Source organism: Gymnoscopelus microlampas (genome assembly GCF_963454915.1).
Source record: "Gymnoscopelus microlampas genome assembly, chromosome: 16".
Classification (NCBI taxonomy): domain Eukaryota; kingdom Metazoa; phylum Chordata; class Actinopteri; order Myctophiformes; family Myctophidae; genus Gymnoscopelus; species Gymnoscopelus microlampas.
Window position 1 is genome coordinate 9,658,739 of NC_139953.1, and position 19,408 is coordinate 9,678,146.

Below are 19,408 nucleotides of genomic sequence, written 5' to 3' on the forward strand. Positions count from 1 at the left end.
ATACAGTTTCCCTTTTTGTTAGACTTCTATTCCACAAAGGGCTTACTAATCATATACCAATGTATAAATTCATACAGGTGCTTCATTAATCCAGGCCTGCTATACAGACACACGGAGAAACATTCCCGTCAAGATAGCCATTGATATCATGTAAGCCCATTGCCCATACCTGGTCCAGTACACAGCATGGTTGTCCTTAGCAGACACATCAGGTCATTTTGACTGAGCAATGTCACTGATCCAAGACGCATTCCAACCGTTCTGATCATTCCCATAAAGCACTAGCAATGCATTTGCTGGAATTGCTGTGTCAACTCTCATGTTAACCACGGTGCTATAGTTGGTGCATTTTCATGTGTTCTTGTGTGTTTATTCTTGTGTCCTTATTTGAAACTTTGCAGTCAGTAAACAGCGTCACTAATTCACACAGCAGCCATTTTGCAAAATGTCTGCCGTGTGAATATGGTCTAGGTAAGAGATAAGGAGGGACAGACACCAGTAAGGCTTCTCTCTGGGGCCACATTAACCTAAAGGCAATACCTCACAAAATTGCTGTGCAGTTTGTCCAGATGTTTCCAAAAACAGTCATTGGGATCACCTGCATTCACTGTGGTTTTCTACAACAACTGAGTCCATTTTAGCAGCTGTTCAGAGCAGGAGACTTGGTTGCAACCCAACAATCCTCTGAGCTTCCTCCATCCATAATGGTCACTTGGATTGGAGGCTTTTCTATCCCTGTAACAGAGTATTTATAGCATTGGCTTTTTTCCCCACAGTGCTGACCAGCTAGTCGTGGACTCGTGGTGGGCATACAAAGCAAAATTCAGGACAGTCATGGAGGACCTGCGACGGCGCATGCATACACGTAGGCTGAATGGCAACACCATTGTGCAGTGGGCTTCGACATATTCGTGCTTATTATCCCACTCATTGCCAACAATGGAGAGGACCCACTGTTGCACATTCAAGCATGCTCCTAGTGCTGAGCCCACCGAGTGCTAGACGTCAAAGTCCAACACGGTTCGACTCTTCGCAAAAGAGCTCAGCTTGGCACTTTAAACCACTTTATAAAAAATTATAATATCCACACACTGAAACAACAGAGGCGGATTTAGCCATGTTTCAACCTTTTTGAATGAAACAGGCCCAAATGCCACCAGGGGGCCTGCGCGGGCAGGGGGTCTGTTCGAGGGGGTCTGTTAAGAGTAAAGCAGATTCTGCGCATATCATGTTTCCAGTACGTCCTAAGTATGAAGCTTGTCAGATTCTGTTGTAAAGATCAGCTGACACAAAGACCTGCATGCTTCCAGTGAGTCCAACGGCACTGGCGGTCAACTCGGCAAAGCAAAGCGAAAAAGGTCTGCCGTCCCGGTCGACAAAATGTACTCTTTTGTAAACGACGCGCAAGCTGACGAGTCTGTTTCATTTTGTTTATCACTGCAACTATGTGCGACACATACAGAAAAGAGAGTTCATGTACAAAACTGCTCAGTCGCAGTCGTCAACATAACAGCACTGTTGTTGACCTGAACTCAAGACTCAGGAGGATGCACAACGCTTACAAGGGAAATGCATGACAGGCAAACACAACAATTATTATTTAATTTGAGAACAAAATAATAATATTTGTGGAGTGTGGGTGAGGGGGGGGGGGGGGGGGGGCACAATGACAGTTTGAAATGGGTCTAAAAATTCCTAAATCTGCCCTTGCATAGCAACAGCATGACTGTGACCAGCACTTCCTATAAGCATCTGTTTAGCGCTGCTAGCTAAAAGGGACGTGCCCAGTGGACACAAGGCTTTAGACAAATGTTTCTCTGCATCCAGGTTTTTGTCCTTTTTATTGCACCCCTCTCCTCTCCTCAGGGGTTTCTATGTTCCGTTCTCTCTCTCATGTCATTCTATAGGCTCTGTCCTTAGACTGGCCTGTCCTCTCCTAGTCTCTAGTGTCTTCCTAGTCTCCCGTCTCACATCAGGGGCTTGGCTGCTGCTCCTCCATGTTGTCGAGCAGCGTGTCTTTCTTCATGAACGGTGCCTGCAGGTGCCTGACGGACCTCCACACGCCGGCGTAGCTGTCACTGAGCGACTGGCCCTGAGGAGCGCCGCCGGCGCCGGCGGTCGTCCCGCTCTGGAGGTGCTCCCTTTGCATCTCCACAACGTCCTGCTCCGACATCACGCCGCTCCGCTTGCCTCCGTCCTCCGACGGCCACGCGTCTCCGTTAGCCAACACGGCCTCCGGGTCGGCCTCTCCTTTGCTGATCAACAGCGCCTCGTCTCCGTCCGCGACCGGGGACTGGGACTGGGATCCGACCATGCCGTCGGGAACCACCACGCCCGCCCCGACCCCGGAGTCGTCCAGCGGCGGCTTCTCGTTGTACGTCTCGCCCGCCAGCGGCCCGTCCTTGGCGCCGTCCTCCTCCAGGTCCTGGTAGGAGAGCTTCCTCTTGGTCTCGAAGTACTTCACGATGCAGTAGGTGACGGAGCCCACCGTGTTCACCGCCACGCCGGCGATGAACAGCCGCGTGGGCACCACGTCGGTGAAGGCCAGCATGCCCACGGTGATGGTGGCGATGCTCTTCACCACGCCCACGAAGCTGGTGGTGACGGCCGAGTTGATGTAGGTGCAGTGGAGCGTGGTGAAGTTCATGGCGCAGCCGATGAACACGCACAGCGTGAAGATGCACGAGATGTGGGGGTCCTTCCAGCCGGTGTACGTCCACATGTTGACTGCGTCCATGGAGACGAAGGAGCACACCAGGAGGACCTAGTGGAGAGAAGAGGAGAGATGTTTTTTATTAACCCCTTCAGAGAACGTGAGCATCTTGAGACATCAATCCATCCAGCCCACAATAAACTGGTTGATGTCCAAAATGTGTCCCAAAACAGGGCATATGTTAGGAACACTGGAGGATAAATGATGGTTTGAGTGATTGATTGATTGATTGATTGATTGATTGATTGATTGATTGATTGATTGATTGATTGACAGACATCTTTATTGATCATGAAATAAACATATACAAAAAAGCTTATACAGCTTGTTTTATATTGCGGTCCTTTAGTATGAGGTGTGTATGAAGTCATGTAGTGTGGTGAGTGCATGAATGTATAAAGTGCAGGATGTGCTAATGTGCTAATATGAAGAAGTCACACACACACACACACACACACACACACACACACACACACACACACACACACACACACACACACACACACACACACACACACACACACACACACACACACACACACACACAGACAGGTGTATTAGTTACCGGTGAGGCCATGATAGCGATGGCGTACTGTGCAGTCAGTGGTCCGTGTTCGCTGTCCGTGGCGGTCTTCTGGATCAGCACCAGGTAGGAGGCGTGGATTATCACAGCCAGGACCCCCGTCACATAACCGAACGGATCACCAGTTAGATCCCCAGCCCCTGTGAACACACACACACACACACACACACACACACACACACACACACACACACACACACACACACACACACACACACACACACACACACACACACACACACACACACACACACACACACACAGATGTTAATACAAGATCAGGTCGTTTACGAGTCATTTGGTGTGAAATTATTCACAAACATGTGTACGCATCCGGAGGGGGGCCGCCATTGTCTGGCAACCCCCGGCCCAGTCACACGGTGGCGAGGTAAAAGTATCTAAAGTAGCTTTGAGCTTGTCGATCTGCTACTTTAGCAAAACATTTTTTTGAATCCTGAAAAGTAACTGTTTTGGACTTATGAGGTTTCCACCCGACAGAGACGATATATTTGCTGTCTTACACCAAGGACCACTTTGGAAATAAGTGATTTAACTAAATGCTTTCAAGTGCTGTCCTCTGGATTTTTTGTCAAAGAGAGAGATGGAATACTGGAGGTATGGGAATGATGGAAAGATGCGGAGGGGGTTGACTGTGTGCGTTTGTATGAATGACTACAGCACTTTGGCGTCCATAACGCCCGCCTCTTCATCTGAGCTGTCATCGTAGGCCTCTCGGCAGACACCCCCCCTCCCCTCCCCCCGGGGCTGATATGGTTGTCCTGCCGGTGAACCTCCTCGGTGTCGCGGCTGCATGATGGCTGCGTCTGACTGCGAGGGCAGCGAGCCCTCCCACTCCGTGTCACTTTTTCTCAGGCCTGATTGAATTGCATGCTATAGGGGATGTCAGACTTGATGTACAGGTCTGCCTTCTCAAAAGGGGTCGCGGTGCAGTGGCATGCCCTCGCTGAACCCTGGCGCAATGACTTTGCCAGCGGGGTCCTGCGAGAGAGTGTGTGTGTGTGTGTGTGTGTGTGTGTGTGTGTGTGTGTGTGTGTGTGTGTGTGTGTGTGTGTGTGTGTGTGTGTGTGTGTGTGGGGGGGGGGGGGGTATGGTATGGCTTTCTCTTAGCACTTTCATAATTTCTCTCTCCCTCTCTCTCTCTCTCTCTCTCTTTAAATTGTCTCACTACTTCTCTATCGTTTAATGTGTTAGATCGGCTATTTTCGCCGAATGTTCCACCAGAATGGGGAGGCAAATAGACTGGGGTTCAAGTGGTTAATTCAATGTGCGTGTGCATGGGTGGAGGTGCGTGACTATGACAGACACACACGTGTACCTACAGAAACACACACAGCGCTCAAACACATTAATATACAGTAGAGGGCAAATAGAGCTTAGCTGTAGACTGCCTACACACAAGTCCAAGCTGCAGTAGGACAGCACCAAGTGTGTGTGTGTGTGTGTGTGTGTGTGTGTGTGTGTGTGTGTGAGTGAGGGGGGGCGGGCGCGATGTTTTCAGAAAATGAATTATCGACTTCAGGTGCTGTTCATGACTTGAGGGTCAGTATGAATAATGAGATAGGAGAATGTACCGATTAGCGGGAATTAAATGTTCGAGGCACTCTTTGTGTGTTCCCAAAGGTTATAATACAGCATACAGCAAGAACGCTATTAGTCTATGATAATCATTATGGAAATAACAAACTGCTTTTTAGTTGTCCATTGGGTTGTTTCTTAGCCACTGGCCAAATTGGTCCTGACAAGCTCATGCATGCAGGGCAAAGACAAGAGGGATATTGTGTTATTTTGAATGTTGACTTAGTGGTGGTTTGAAAGTTAAAGCAGGGAATCATTTCAGGGTTTGGTGCATGAGCGGCAGATGCAGAGAGAGAGAGAGAGAGAGAGAGAGAGAGAGAGAGAGAGAGAGAGAGAGAGAGAGAGAGAGAGAGAGAGAGAGAGAGAGAGAGAAAGAGGCAGAGCCCGAAAGAACAACAAAGAGAAAAGGAAGGAAGGTATAGAGCGCTTGAAAGTCAGGGAGAGAGGCAACAAAGAGAGAATGAAAGGGAGAGGAGAAAAGATGAGACAGAGCTATACAAGGAGACAGGAAAGGGAGGGAGGTTGGATAAAAGCGGGTAAAGTGAAAGAAAAAAAGAGTGACGCAGGGAGAGAAGAACAGAGAGGTAAAAAGTCAGAGAGCAAAACACAAAGAGAGACTGAAAGGAGGCAGACGCAAACGGACCCGGAAACCATCTTTGAGAGAGTTACAAAACAAAATACCTCCTTGATCCGTTTCAGTTTGCATACTGTAGGGCTGGGCGGGTGAACTGCCCTACAAAAGCATAATAGTAACTACATTTCTGGTCGAAATGGGGTTATTTTATTATTTGGATCAAAGGTCAAACCAGCCGTCATGGTTTAGGGAGATAAACATTTATCACATGAATGCATGTACAATGAGTGAAATATCACTTATATACTAATAACCCGTTTGCCTGGCCAGTTGAAACACTTGAATAAAATCTTTATCATTGTTGAAACTTTGCATAATTACTGCCCTTTGTAGGGCAGTGTACCTACAAAGTACAACTGACACCTTGCTTGCTCGAATGCTCGTCTATTCAAACACCTAGAGGGCAGTGAAACTCATGCCAAGCTATTTGTTGATTTTCAGTTAGTCTCGTGTAGCCAGACATTATGAGATCCCTGCCTCGTGCCTATACCGATGTGTCTGGTGACATCTAAATTCGATGTAGTTGCTAGAACAGCAGAGAAATCCTACGCTAACAATACAAACCTACTGTACGTACGCCCACTGCTTTGAAAACCAATCCTGATACCGTCCCGAATACGCACCACCGCCCTAAAGTATTTGCGTTGGTGCTGCAATGCAGTTGTTATTTTTTTAATCTCCAAATTGAAATTGTTTCCACCCAGTTTCAGCAACGAAGGCTGATTGACTCTCGCCAGTCTCTAGCTGAGCCAAGCACTTAGATATTGGCTTACAAATCAAGTTTTCATCAGCCTTTCAACACAAGGTTACCCCACCTGTTGGTGGACGAACTCTCTAATAACTACCTTGGTGCTGCTGACCTAGTTGGGCTGGATGGATCCTTGACTTCCTCTCCTTCAGAACCCAGCAGCGGTGGAAGGCAAAGAAGTACATTTACTCAAGTACAATTTTGAGGTACTTTTACTTTACTGGAGTATTTCCAATTTTCAATACTTCTACTTCTACTCCACTACATCTCAGAGGCAAATATTGTACTTTTACTCCACTACAATTATTTGAAAACTTTAGTTACTAGTTACTTTGCAGATATAAATTATTGTATTATGAAACACACATTAACCACTTAAGCCCTATTTTATACATCGGCTATTTGAAAATAGCCGCGTTGTGAGCTTGTAGATCTGCTATTTTCACACATTTTAGTACTTTTACTTTTGGTACTTTAAGTACATTTCGATGCCAATACTTTTGTACTTTTACTCAAGTAGCCTAACATTTTGAACACAGGCCTTTTACTTGTAACGGAGTATTTCTACACTGTGGTATTGCTTACTTTTACTTGAAGTACAATATCCGAGTACTTTTTCCACCACTGGAGCCCAGAGGGCGCAGCGTGAATGAGCGCATGTCAGCTGAGCTCTCTACGTCTACGTCACGTTCACCGCAGGCCCAGGGCTAATCATTCCTGCAAGTCACCATGCACGCCACATAGACACACTTTGTCAGCTGTCAGCTTTTCCCTGCGAGCAGCCAGCGCTGCCCAAATTCAAACTGCTACTGTACTGTATATGCAACATTCAATAGGCTCTATGCACAGCAGCCATATTGGAAAGACATTGGGCCTCTACTTACTTCCTTCACAGGTGTTACCAATGACGCTAATGAAGGCTCTGTTCCATTCTGGTCAGGGTGCTGATAACGTGCATGTTGGCTCACTATAAACACTCCATTTTGGTTCCCAAATGGCCCCTTATGGTGGGTGTGTAACTCTGAGAGTGTACAAATGGAACCGAATGGACCCGTAAGGGTCCATTCGGTTCCATTTGTACACTCTCAGAGTTATGGGGGCCTTTTAAAATAAGACAACCACAATGCCACGCTAAATGGAACAGAGCCTTAATTAGTATCATTGGTGACACCTGTGAAGGAAGGAAGGAATTCAGGGGCCCAATTCATTCCCAATATGGCTGCTGTGCATAGAGCCTATACCACTTAAACCCTACGTACGTGTATATATTTTGTTGAACGGGGTCCCCTAGGGCTCGCTCCTTGGCCCCCTCCTTTTTCCATCTACTTACACCAACACACGGAACCCAAAGTAGCAGATACAAACTCGCAACAAGTCGCAGTGTGACATGTTGTGAATCAATCAATCAATCAATCAATCATAATTGATGAGGTGTAATTTTTCATGGATACTACTATACAGGTCCCTCTTTATATCTGATAGAATTTCAATAACTAATAAAGAAAGGAAAAAAATACAATTAACACCCGCCAGAAAAACGAACACATTTAGACTCTGAGGGCAAAAGGGCAGGGTCTCAAGACCCCCTATGGACTCTATCTGAGCAATGTACCTGCCTCCCCCCCCCAAGCTTTTAATGCCTTTAATGACTTGCGCATATCCCCAAAACATTGTCAATAACATTGATAACGTGCGATTATTCTGACGGCCCATTATTCCCTAACCTAAACGGTCGGAATAATCAGTGGTGGAAAAAGTACTCAAATGTTTTACTTAAGTAAAAGCATCAATACTGCAATGTAGATATAATCTGTTACAAATAAAAGTCAGGAATTAAAAATGTACTTGAGTAAAAGTACAAAAGTATTGGTATCAAAATGTAACGAAAGTAAAAGTACTAAAATGTTTGAAAATAGCAGATCTACAAGCTCGCAACGCGTCGCATCGCGACGCGATTTGTTCCATCTTATAATGAGCATTAGTGAGGAGGACCATATGATGGTCCTCACACAACTATAAGTAAGCCTTGCCAAGCCCTGAGGCCCACATGGCAGGAGCCTAACTCCTGTTTCCTTAGCATGAGGCAGCGTGATGTATACATGAGTACACAAGTACTGTACATCCCGTGGGCATGGCGCTAGTATGTCACACGGACTCACCCCAATCCAACCCCTGATGCTGAGTGCCAAGCAGAAGGCATTGGTATGTCTTTGGTATGATAGTCTTTGGTATGACCCGACCGGGAATCGAACCCCGACCACCCAGTCTCAGGGTGGACACTCTAGCCTCAAGGCCACTGAGCTGGTCCTCACAACTATAGCACATGCATATTATGAAGATAAGTTTGAAAATGGGTGAAGAGGTCCTTTAATGCACTTATTGTAAATCGCTCCTGAAAAAGGCATCCGCTAAATGCCTGAAACTGTGTAAGGTATTTTTCTATTTTCAAATTACTCATTTTCTAATTACATTTTCTCACACCAGTATTAGAAAATATATATAATTTTGATACATTGTGTGTGTGTGTGTGTGTGTGTGTGTGTGTGTGTGTGTGTGTGTGTGTGTGTGTGTGTGTGTGTGTGTGTGTGTGTGAGAGAGTAAAAGTAACAATACTGCAATGTAGATATACTCTGTTACAATTCAAAATGTCGCTACTTGAGTAAAAGTACAATAGTATCAGCATCAACATATACTTATAGTACATTTTGATGTAATGAAATGTCCCATTTCACAAGTTCAAAATGTGTTAAAAAATGTACTTAAGTACAGTACTTGAGTACACATGTACTAAAGTTACTTTACCCCACTGGTGTGTGTGTGTGTGTGTGTGTGTGTGTGTGTGTGTGTGTGTGTGTGTGTGTGCGTGTGCGTGTGTGTGCGTGTGTGTGCGTGTGTGCGTGTGTGTGTGTGTGCGTGTGTGTGTGTCTGTGCACAAATCATTACCAGCCAGCGCAGCCCCGGTGGTGGTGATGAACACGGCGATGGTGACGCCGATGGACGGCACCCCGTTCTTCAGGACGCACACGCCGATGCTGAGCGTGACCAGCGGCAGGCAGCGCTTGAACACCACGTACATGGGCAGGCTGAGGCCCCGCAGGGACCACAGGGTCAGCGTGGACTGCAGCGTGGACAGGATGCACACACCGCTGAACGTCTGGGACCAGAAGAAGAGAGAGAGAGAGAGAGAGAGAGAGAGACGCACACATGGTGCATAGGACATTGGTTCTCAAAGTGGGGTACGGGGACCCCCAAGGGTACTTGAGGCGGTTCCAGGGGGTCCCCAGCTAAATGAAGCATAGCGTTAGTTCATGCAGGACACGGAAGTCGTGCACGCCAAAGCTGTAACCAGCAGTCAGTCAGCTGATGTGAACATCAGCTTTCTATTCCCCATTCACAGCCCAGCTGGTCATTACATCACACACTCATTATCCAATCACAGCTCACGCTTGAGCAAAGAGGTTCCTATAAATACGGCTTCATATTCTCTAGGTCTTTCTTGGTTGCTGAACCAATGCATTTTGCTAGCTGCTGCAAGCTTCATCTGCTGCTCATCTACTGCTCATCTACTGCTTTGTGCGCTGCTCTATGATATTTTGGTGCTATATGAGATGAGTCTGCTTATGATGCTGACTTTTACCACTGCTACAGCAGCCAATGCTTCTTCTATTATTGCTGCCAAACACTAATGTGCTCATAGCTTAAGCTAATAGCATGCTTGCTGCCATGTAGAAATTAGGAATTGTTTGTAGCACAAAGCTAATACAGCATGCTTGCTGCCCAGACAGTAGAAGCTTGATTTATTTGTAGGCTACTCTCTTCACCATGTGGTAAGTTGAATTGTTTGTAGCTTAAAGCTAACATAGCATGCTGCTGCATTTAGAAGTTTGTTGTTATACAGCACTGCACAGTTAACATGGCATGCTTTCTTCCCATGTGGAAAGCTTCAATTGTTTGTAGCTTAAAGCTAACATAGCATGCTGCTGCATTTAGAAGCTTGGTTTGTTATACAGCACTGCACAGTTAACATAGCATGCTTGCTTCCCATGTGGAAAGCTTCAATTGTTTGTAGCTCAAAGCTAACATAGCATGCGTGCTGCCATGTTTAGAAGCTGTGTTGTTATACAGCAATGCACAGTTAACATAGCATGCTTGCTTCCCATGTGGAAAGCTTCAATTATTTGTAGCTAGAAGCTAACATAGCATGCTGCTGCATGTAGAATCTTTGTTGTTATACAGAACTGCACAGTTAACATAGCATGCTTCCTTCCCATGTGGAAGCTTGAATTGTTTGTAGCTTAAAGCTAACATAACATGTGGAAAGTTTGAATTGTTTATAGCTTAAAGGTAACATAGCATGTGGAAAGCTCGAATTGTTTGTAGCTTAAAGCTAACAGCATGCTTTGCTGCCATGTAAAAGCTTTGATTTGTTTGTACAGTGCTGCAAAGTTAACACAGCAGCCTTGCTCCCCATGTAGGCTACTTCTTTTATTCCCAGCAGCAGACATTCCAGTGGTTTTAAAGAGCTTTCATCAGGTAATGAAACGTGGCTATTTTAGCATTTTTATGGCTTCAGGTATAGAAATATATGGAGCTAAATTTTTGGGCCGAAAGTTGATTTTTTTTTTTTTTTTTTTTTTTTTTTTTTTTTTTTTTTTTTTTTTTTTTTTTTACAAAATAAGTACTGCTTCTAAGTTCTAATGCTGTTCTGCTGAGGCACTCTTGACTCTGGGAATACCCACAATACATGGTGCAGTACCATCTAGTTGGCTCTAAAGCTTCAAGCAGAGCTTCCAACAGTTGTAGTGCTCTGCTAGCACAAATGCTTCTACTTATCAAAGCTGTTGTAGACAATCTGTGTGCAACGGGGCATAATATAAGACAAGAAGTCAAATTCAGACATGTATTCAAGCCAGGAAAGGAAATCACAGCATGTGTATCAAATCAGTGTTGCCATGTCTGCTTATTATAAGCGACTTTGGGATTGTGCTCTGTTAAGTCACTAGCAAATATGATTACTAAACAGGGTTCATGTGAAGGAACCCCAGATTCATATGTAATCATGGTACAAAAAATGTTTAATATTCTAAACACTTGTTTTGCGACTTGTTTTTATAGACTTGGCGCTTGTTTCTCTTACAATCTGGCAACACGCCGTGGTGGTGTCACGTGACTACTCCTTGGGAGTAATCAGGAAGTCTCATACATACAGCATGCATCTTGGGTATTGTAGTCTATGCAACTGACACGGTCATATCATGGTCAATTCAGTTCAATGCTACCGTGTGAGAATAAGGTGAAGGCAAGGGTGTTTTCTTTCTTAACTGGTCATGTGCAGGCATTATGGCAGTGTAACTGTCATGTTAAATAAGGTTCACAACTATCATGTCATGTTAAATAAGGTACACAACTATCATGGGATATTCAAGTTAATATAATCCACTCAGTGAAGCTGTTATTTCTGCATTCCTGTTCTATTCACTTAATTTATCGCTCAAGTTCAGGTAACTATTGTGGGTGGATTAGTTTGCAGATGCTTAAATAGATAATTACTTCATGGTGGATTAAAGTCTTGTGAAATGGGGCGGTTGCTTCAATTGTAGTGGGTTGTCCTCGAGGGGGTGCCATTTAGAGGGCAAGCAAAGGTTAATCTGATTCTCTGCTGCTTCAATTCTATCAGCTTATGACTTAGATGCAGGGAGCGGATTCATAGTGCATTGAATTAATTTGCATGTTACTTCACTTTTAGCTAACACATCTCGAGTTGGACAAAAAACACAGCAGGTGAAAGGCGGAAATCATATAATAGTCATTATTCATTGCAAGGATAAAGGGGGTTTACTTGTCTCTGACTCATACAGGTGCTGCTGGGTTAAGTTTCATTGGATGGTTGCAGAAAGAAGAAAACGTATGATGATAATTGCAATTTAAAATAATTGCTTATTGCAAACAAAGTCTTAAAGATGCATTGTGGTCTGCTTATTGCAAACGGTACAGTTACAGTACTCTTCAGCTGCTTGGTTCCAGCATTCACAATGAAGCAGCAGGTTGCCGGTCTGCAGCCATGAACGCTACTACGTTCACCATGAGTGAATGAGATAATCCAGCTGTTTGCTTGCAGATCTCCACAGCGTCCAGACGAGAAGGCTTGCTCTTGTGTGTGTCTTTCCAAAAGTTCATCTAGGTGGTGTTCTGCATGCTTGTGGAACTTGAAGCTTTTGTGGATCGCTATCTACGTATCTGAGATTGACATCAGGCATAAGTATGCTGCTGAAAGTGTTGGCTGGGTTCCACTGCACTGATTTGGGTAGTATGATTCTGTTTTGTATTGCATTTCTTTATCTGTGCGTGATCGGTAAGGTCCGCAGTATGCTTACTGCTGCATATAGATATTACATTTTACACTCTTTAATTTAGTTTAGCTTGATTAATTAATTTCTGAGGTCTGCAGCATGCTGCTGCTACACATAGTTCACACTTTTGTAGGATGAACTTAACGGTTCCACTGCACTGATTTAGGTAGTATGATTCTGTTTTGTTTTGCATTTCTTTATCTGTGCGTGATGGGTAAGGTCCGCAGTATGCTTACTGCCGCATATAGTTATTACATTTTACTCATTAATTTAGTTTAATAAAATAATTTCTGAGGTCTGCAGCATGCTGCTGCTACACATAGTTAAACACTTTTGTAGGATGAACTTAACATCTTAAACTCTTAAACACTGTAAATCAGACAGGGGGGGGGGGGGGGAGGTGCAAACGTCATAATTTCTAACCCTAACCCTAACCCTAACTAAAACCATGTTTTGTCTCTGTTCTCCATGATCCAGTATCTGCAAAGACGTCCTCTGGCGAGGCAAGACTAATGTTCTTCCTGACCGGCAAGGGAAAGCCAAGGTCATGGTTCACGGCCCGGCTCTGTCTCCTCTACAAAAGATGTGGACTGCTGCGCAGCTGTATACCTCTCACTCATTTCCGCATTGCATTGGCGCAGCTACATTGGTCTAGGCTTAAACTTGAAGTTGCTCAAAAGCAATGAGTGGCATGTACTGTATGAGGAGACAGTTAAATAGAGTCTGCATTCAAAAGTGGTTGGCAATGGCATGGGTTCATTCTGATGAAGATAGTTGACCTTTTACGGATGCATTCTTGCATCCCTCTTATCTGAGCGGATAGGAAGTTACAGCACGCTGCTGTTACGCGCATATGTTATTAATCAGTGGTGATTACAGGGGCGTTCCGTTGCTAGGGGCAACCAAGGAATCTCAACCCTATAGTACACATTCTGCTTAAGTACACTCCTGAAGTGCAGGATCAACATGGATGTTGAACACACACATAGTATGCATCTCATTAATTGTAGTATGACCTCGTTTTAAGATGCATGCTTGCATTCTTTTAGTATAGCTTAAATAATTAAATGCTGAGGTCCACAGCAGCTGCTGTTACACATAGTTAGTACACTTTATTTATCATGAATGATAAACATTAGTTATCATTCATCATAGGATGACCTCATACATATATATATATATATATTTATATATATCAGATTTCTTTAAAAAGAAATAGAATGTCCTTTTCGAATCCTATTCACGGTGCAGCATAGCAGTGGGCATCGTTTTAGGACACCGTCTAGGACTCCTGAGGTTCAGGAATCAACAGGTTTCTGCATTCATCAGGCCTGTTGAACACATAGACGCATGCTTGCATTTGTTTAGTTTAGCTTAATAATCAAATGCTGAGGAACTTCTGAAGCTCAGGATCAACATGGCTGTTTAACACACCAATGCATGCTTACATTTAAAGCACTCCTGACGTACAGGATCAACACGGCTGTTGAGCACACACAGTATATATCTCATTAATTGTAGGATGACCTCGTTTTAAGATGCATGCTTGCATTCTTTTAGTATAGCTTAAATAATTAAATGCTGAGGTCCACAGCAAGCTGCTGTTACACATAGTTAGTACACTTTATTTATCATGAATGATAAACATTAGTTATCATTCATCATAGGATGACCTCATACATATATATTTATATATATCAGATTTCTTTAAAAAGAAATAGAATGTCCTTTTCGAATCCTATTCGCGGTGCAGCATAGCAGTGAGCATCGCTTTACGATACCGTCTAGGACTCCTGAGTTCAGGAATCAACAGGTTTCTGCATTCATCAGGCCTGTTGAACACATAGTCTTAAGATGCATGCTTCTATTTTAAGTCAGTAGCAGTCTTGCTACTTCACATAATATAGTATGACTGATAAAGGCGTTTTTTAGGCTTGGCGTTGGCTTCCGTGTGTTGGGGGGGATTTCTGTTATGCACTCTCTGAGTATCCTAGCTGCCGCTTGGCTGAAACCAGAGAGTATGCATTTATTGGTTTTGGGGGATTTGCTTAAGCATTCTCTGAATATATGCTTAGCAGGCTGCTTCGACAAAATTCAGTGAATATTCTCCCAAGAGCGGAGCTTTAACGCCAAGCTTAACTGTATTCCATTTGTGGCAATAAATGGTTCTTTATCTACTAAGACGAGAGTGTTTCTGATTGAAATGAAGCATAGCGTTAGTTCATGCAGGACACGGAAGTCGTGCACGCCAAAGCTGTAACCAGCAGTCAGTCAGCTGATGTGAACATCAGCTTTCTATTCCCCATTCACAGCCCAGCTGGTCATTACATCACACACTCATTATCCAATCACAGCTCACGCTTGAGCAAAGAGGTTCCTATAAATACGGCTTCATATTCTCTAGGTCTTTCTTGGTTGCTGAACCAATGCATTTTGCTAGCTCCTCCTCCACCCCAGCCTCCACCTTTTGATTAGAGTGTGCCATAGGCTCAAATACTTGTGATTATCATGTATATCTGCTTTGTTTAGAGTCTGGCTTAGGCTCAAATACTTGTGGTTATCATGTATATCTGCTGTTTAAAATCTTGCTAGGCTCAAATACTTGTGTTTATCATGTATATCTGCTAATTCTAACTAATATGTTAATGTATTGCTTATTGTTGTCATTGTATCCCTATGGGGGATTTGCTTAAGCATTCTCTGAATATATGCTTAGCAGGCTGCTTCGACAAAATTCAGTGAATATTCTCCCAAGAGCGGAGCTTTAACGCCAAGCTTAACTGTATTCCATTTGTGGCAATAAATGGTTCTTTATCTACTAAGACGAGAGTGTTTCTGATTGAAATGATGGATAGGAACCAAATGGACCCTTATGGTTCTGTAACTCTCAGAGTTAAATTAACATTGATTTTATAATATAAATTTGGGTCCCAGAGGTATAAATTCCATTAAATGGGGGTCCGTAGCCTAATACATGTCAAACTGGGGGTCCTTGACATTAAAATGGTTGAGAATCACTGCTAGAAAGCCGTATAAACCTTCTCTTATTGGGGTCCCTGGCTTATCTTTTCAAATGGGGGTCCGCGGGCTAATAAGTGTCAATTTGGGGGTCCTTGACATGAAAAAGTTTGAGAACCACTGGCATAGGACACTGAATATTATACATACAGTAAAGTCCTCCTCAGTTATCCATTCGTCAGTGGTGGAAAAAGTACTCAAATGTTTTTATTTGAGTAAAAGTATCAATACCACCATGTAGAAATACTTACAAGTAAAAGTCCGGAATTCAAAATGTACTTGAGTAAAAGACAAAAGTATTGGTATCAAAATGTACTTAAAGTACCGAAAGTAGAAAGTACTCATTATGCAGAATGTTCCATTTCGCAACTTTTCAGATGTATAAAATGTATACAAATCTTTTGAAAATAGCCGATCTACAAGCTCACAATGCGTTGTGAGCTTCTAGATCAGCCATTTTCAAGTAGCCAAAGTATATAGGGCTGAAGTGGTTAGAGAATGTTTTGTAATAATAATCTAAATCTACAAAGTAACTAGCCATTAACATTTTCAAATAATTGTAGTAGAGTAAAAGTACAATATTTGCCTCTGAGATGTAGTGGAGTAGAAGTAAAAGTATTGAAAATGTGGAAATACTACAGTAAAAATCCTCCTAGTGTGTAACTCTATAAATGAAAACATCACAAGGATGCAACTGGGACGTACAGTATCATGCAAAGAAGAACATCACATGGATATGCATGATATCACACTCAAAGGTTAAATTTGTGTAAAAAAGAACATCACAAGGACGCATGACCTGATATCACACTCAAAGGTTAGATGTGGTGTAAAAAAGAACATCACAAGGATGCATGACATGATATCACACTCAAAATTCACAGGAGTTGTCTGTGTGCATAATAGCCTAAAGTGAGGATCCACAGTAGCCAAGATCAGTGCGTCTGACTATTGATAAAGATCTCTGTCGAGACTATTTACACAGACAAAGAATAGCCTATTGATTTGTCTGGAGACTGGCGATTTGTTGATGAGCGTGTTGTTGTGTGTTGTGGACATTGGGGTATTTCCACCTATATGACAAATGCCCTCTGCTAAGAAGTGGGCCTAAGAAATCCATGAACAATCATAATAGCCTAATAATAATAATAATAATGACAATGACAATAATATGCTGTTTGCTATATTTTCAACACACACACACACACACACTCTCACACACACACACACACACACACACACACACACACACACACACACACACACACACACACACACACACACACACACACACACACACACACACACACACACACACACACACACACACACACACACACACTCCTCTCACACACACACACACACACACACACACACACACACACACACACACACACACACACACACACACACACACACACACACACACACACACACACACACACACACACACACACACACACACACACCTATGCAGAGCAGCCTACGACATAGAGGTAATTTGAGGGGAGCCCCTGCTCTGCAGACTTTTAATGTCACTCTAGTACCGTTTCTCTGCACTGAAGGCTACTCTCTCCTCTGCTGTCGTCAAAATTCTATTTTTGCTCTTTTCCCTCAGTTCCCATTCTCTTCATCACTTAGCTCCTATTAGAATAGCCTTGTCCGCAACCAGCCCCCAATTACACTGTGCGCAAAAAAAATCAACTTTGTCAGTGGAAGCGAAAGAATTTCAGCATGACTACTTTTTGTCTGATGGGACAGATATCAGCCATATAATCGTCAGTGGTCACGCTGAGATAAAATACACACTCTAACATCATGAGTGTTCATTTAACTCGGAGTGTGTAGCAAAAAAAAAGAGTGCATTTTCCCTTATGGGTGCATTGCTGCATTTGGTTCCACTTTCAACCTTGAGCTTGTCATTTAAATATAGCCTAGTCAAAAATAGTGCCTTTGTAGATTGTAACACCATGCGACATCGTCATAACTTGACTAAGTATACAATAGGGCTTATCAATCAACACTTTAAAGCAATTTACTGAGCATTTTACTCAACGTCCACCAAGGGTCCAAAATGACCCTTGTGGGTCTGTAACTCCAATCAGACTCCTTCTGCAGAGTTAAATTAACACAGGATTTTACAGTGTAAAGATTTGGGTCAGAGAAATAAAGAAAATATATCTATGGGGTCCTTGAGATAAACCAGGTGGTGAGGGGGGGGCATTTGTCAAAAATAGCAGATCTACAAGCTCACAACACATGTCTCATTGCAACACTTTGTGAGCTTGTAGATAAGCTGTTTTCAGGCAGGAGATTTGGGGTTTTTAACCACTTAAACCCCAGTGCTGCATGCATTGTGAGCTTGTCGATCTGCTATTTTCAGCGAAAGATTTCCCCACAACAGAAAAGACACTAGTATTGATCCCTGAGGGACTCCGGTGCACCCATATGCGGTTTAAAGTGGTTAAAAAAAAGCCCTGCATCATCACTCTCTCCTCTATGCCAGTTGTCCGGGGACAACCAGTGGTCCTTGAGGGTGTTCCAGGGGGTCCCCAGCAAAAGTTGTTAATACATTTTCACCCCTTTATCCATGTTGTATACGTTGGCTATTCAAAAATAGCAGATTTACAAGCTCACAGCTCATCACTTTGTGCCGCGCTGCGAGCTTGTAGATCTGCTATTTTTGAACACATTGTATACATTGGCTATTCAAAAATAGCAGATCTACAAGCTCGCAGCGCTGCGAGCTTGTAGATCTGCTATTTTTTTAACACATTGTATACATTGGCTATTCAAAAATAGCAGATCTACAAGCTCACAGCGCTGCAAGCTTGTAGATCTGCTATTTTTGAAATTTTTCGAAAAACCTTGAAAGTCTTTGAAGAATTGTGTAGAATTTGGCATTTGTTTTAACACAAATCTTCTCTTCTGGGAATGTCTCTCTCTGACACAAAATATTCTCAGATGGGGGTCAGTCCAGCGGCCAAATGTATATCAATTTAGGGGTCCTTGGCACGAAAAAAACACTGCTCTATATTATATACCTTGGCGAGCTGCAGGCCGAAGGGGGGATGTCGACCTTGCCCAGGCGCCGCAGGGTCTCCAGGGTGAGCGCCGCGGTGCCGCTGGTCAGACACTGGATGAGGGTCAGGTAGTTGAAGTCGTACGTGGTGATGAGGAACTTCAGCAGGATGTTCAGGCTGCCGGAGAAGACGCCATGGGCCACCGCCACGGTGATGCCCAGCATGGGCACCTTGGTCACCATAGTTTTGGGTTTTTTTTTGTTTTAGGAAGGACTTCAATATACCCAACAACAAAAAAAAGATATTGAAAAAAAATAAGAAGTCAAGAGGGGATTTCTTTCTCTCCCCCCCTCCTTTTTTATAAGTTTGGTTTGGTGCGCATGTAACGGTCCGTTCCTGACTGTCCTCCTCTCTCTCTCTCTCTCTCTCTCTCTCTCTCTCTCCAAGGGCGCGCGTGTGAGGTTGTAACGTCCGAGTTATTAACGGCTCTGGGCAGCGACGCTGGATCGATCCTCCGCTCCGTTCAGTAGCTTTCAATAAAAAAAACTGCTCCTCTCGCAGAAGAAGGAGAGATTGAATGGATGAACAGCTGAAAGAGAGGGAGAGAGAGAGAGAAAAGACCGGTTGGCTGGTTTCTGGAGCGGGTGGGGGCGGGGGGTGGAGAGAGAGAGAGAGGGGGGAGAGAGAAGGAGAGAGAGAGAGATGGGACATGGGAGGGAGGGAGGAAGAGAGAGAGAGAGAGA

At 43.8% G+C, this 19,408-nt stretch overlaps 1 protein-coding gene across 1 annotated transcript; it reads right to left on the reverse strand.

Annotated features, from left to right (window-relative positions):
• Positions 1 to 1,425: 1,425 nt before the first annotated feature.
• Positions 1,426 to 19,177, reverse strand: LOC311063653 (solute carrier family 35 member D3-like). Its single transcript, XM_084083183.1, is given in 5 exon segments — positions 1,426 to 2,764; positions 3,279 to 3,436; positions 9,218 to 9,428; positions 18,687 to 18,709; positions 18,712 to 19,177. Coding segments are annotated over 5 exon segments (1,380 nt in total). The 5' UTR covers positions 18,908 to 19,177; the 3' UTR covers positions 1,426 to 1,972.
• Between the last annotated feature and the right edge of the window lie 231 nt (positions 19,178 to 19,408).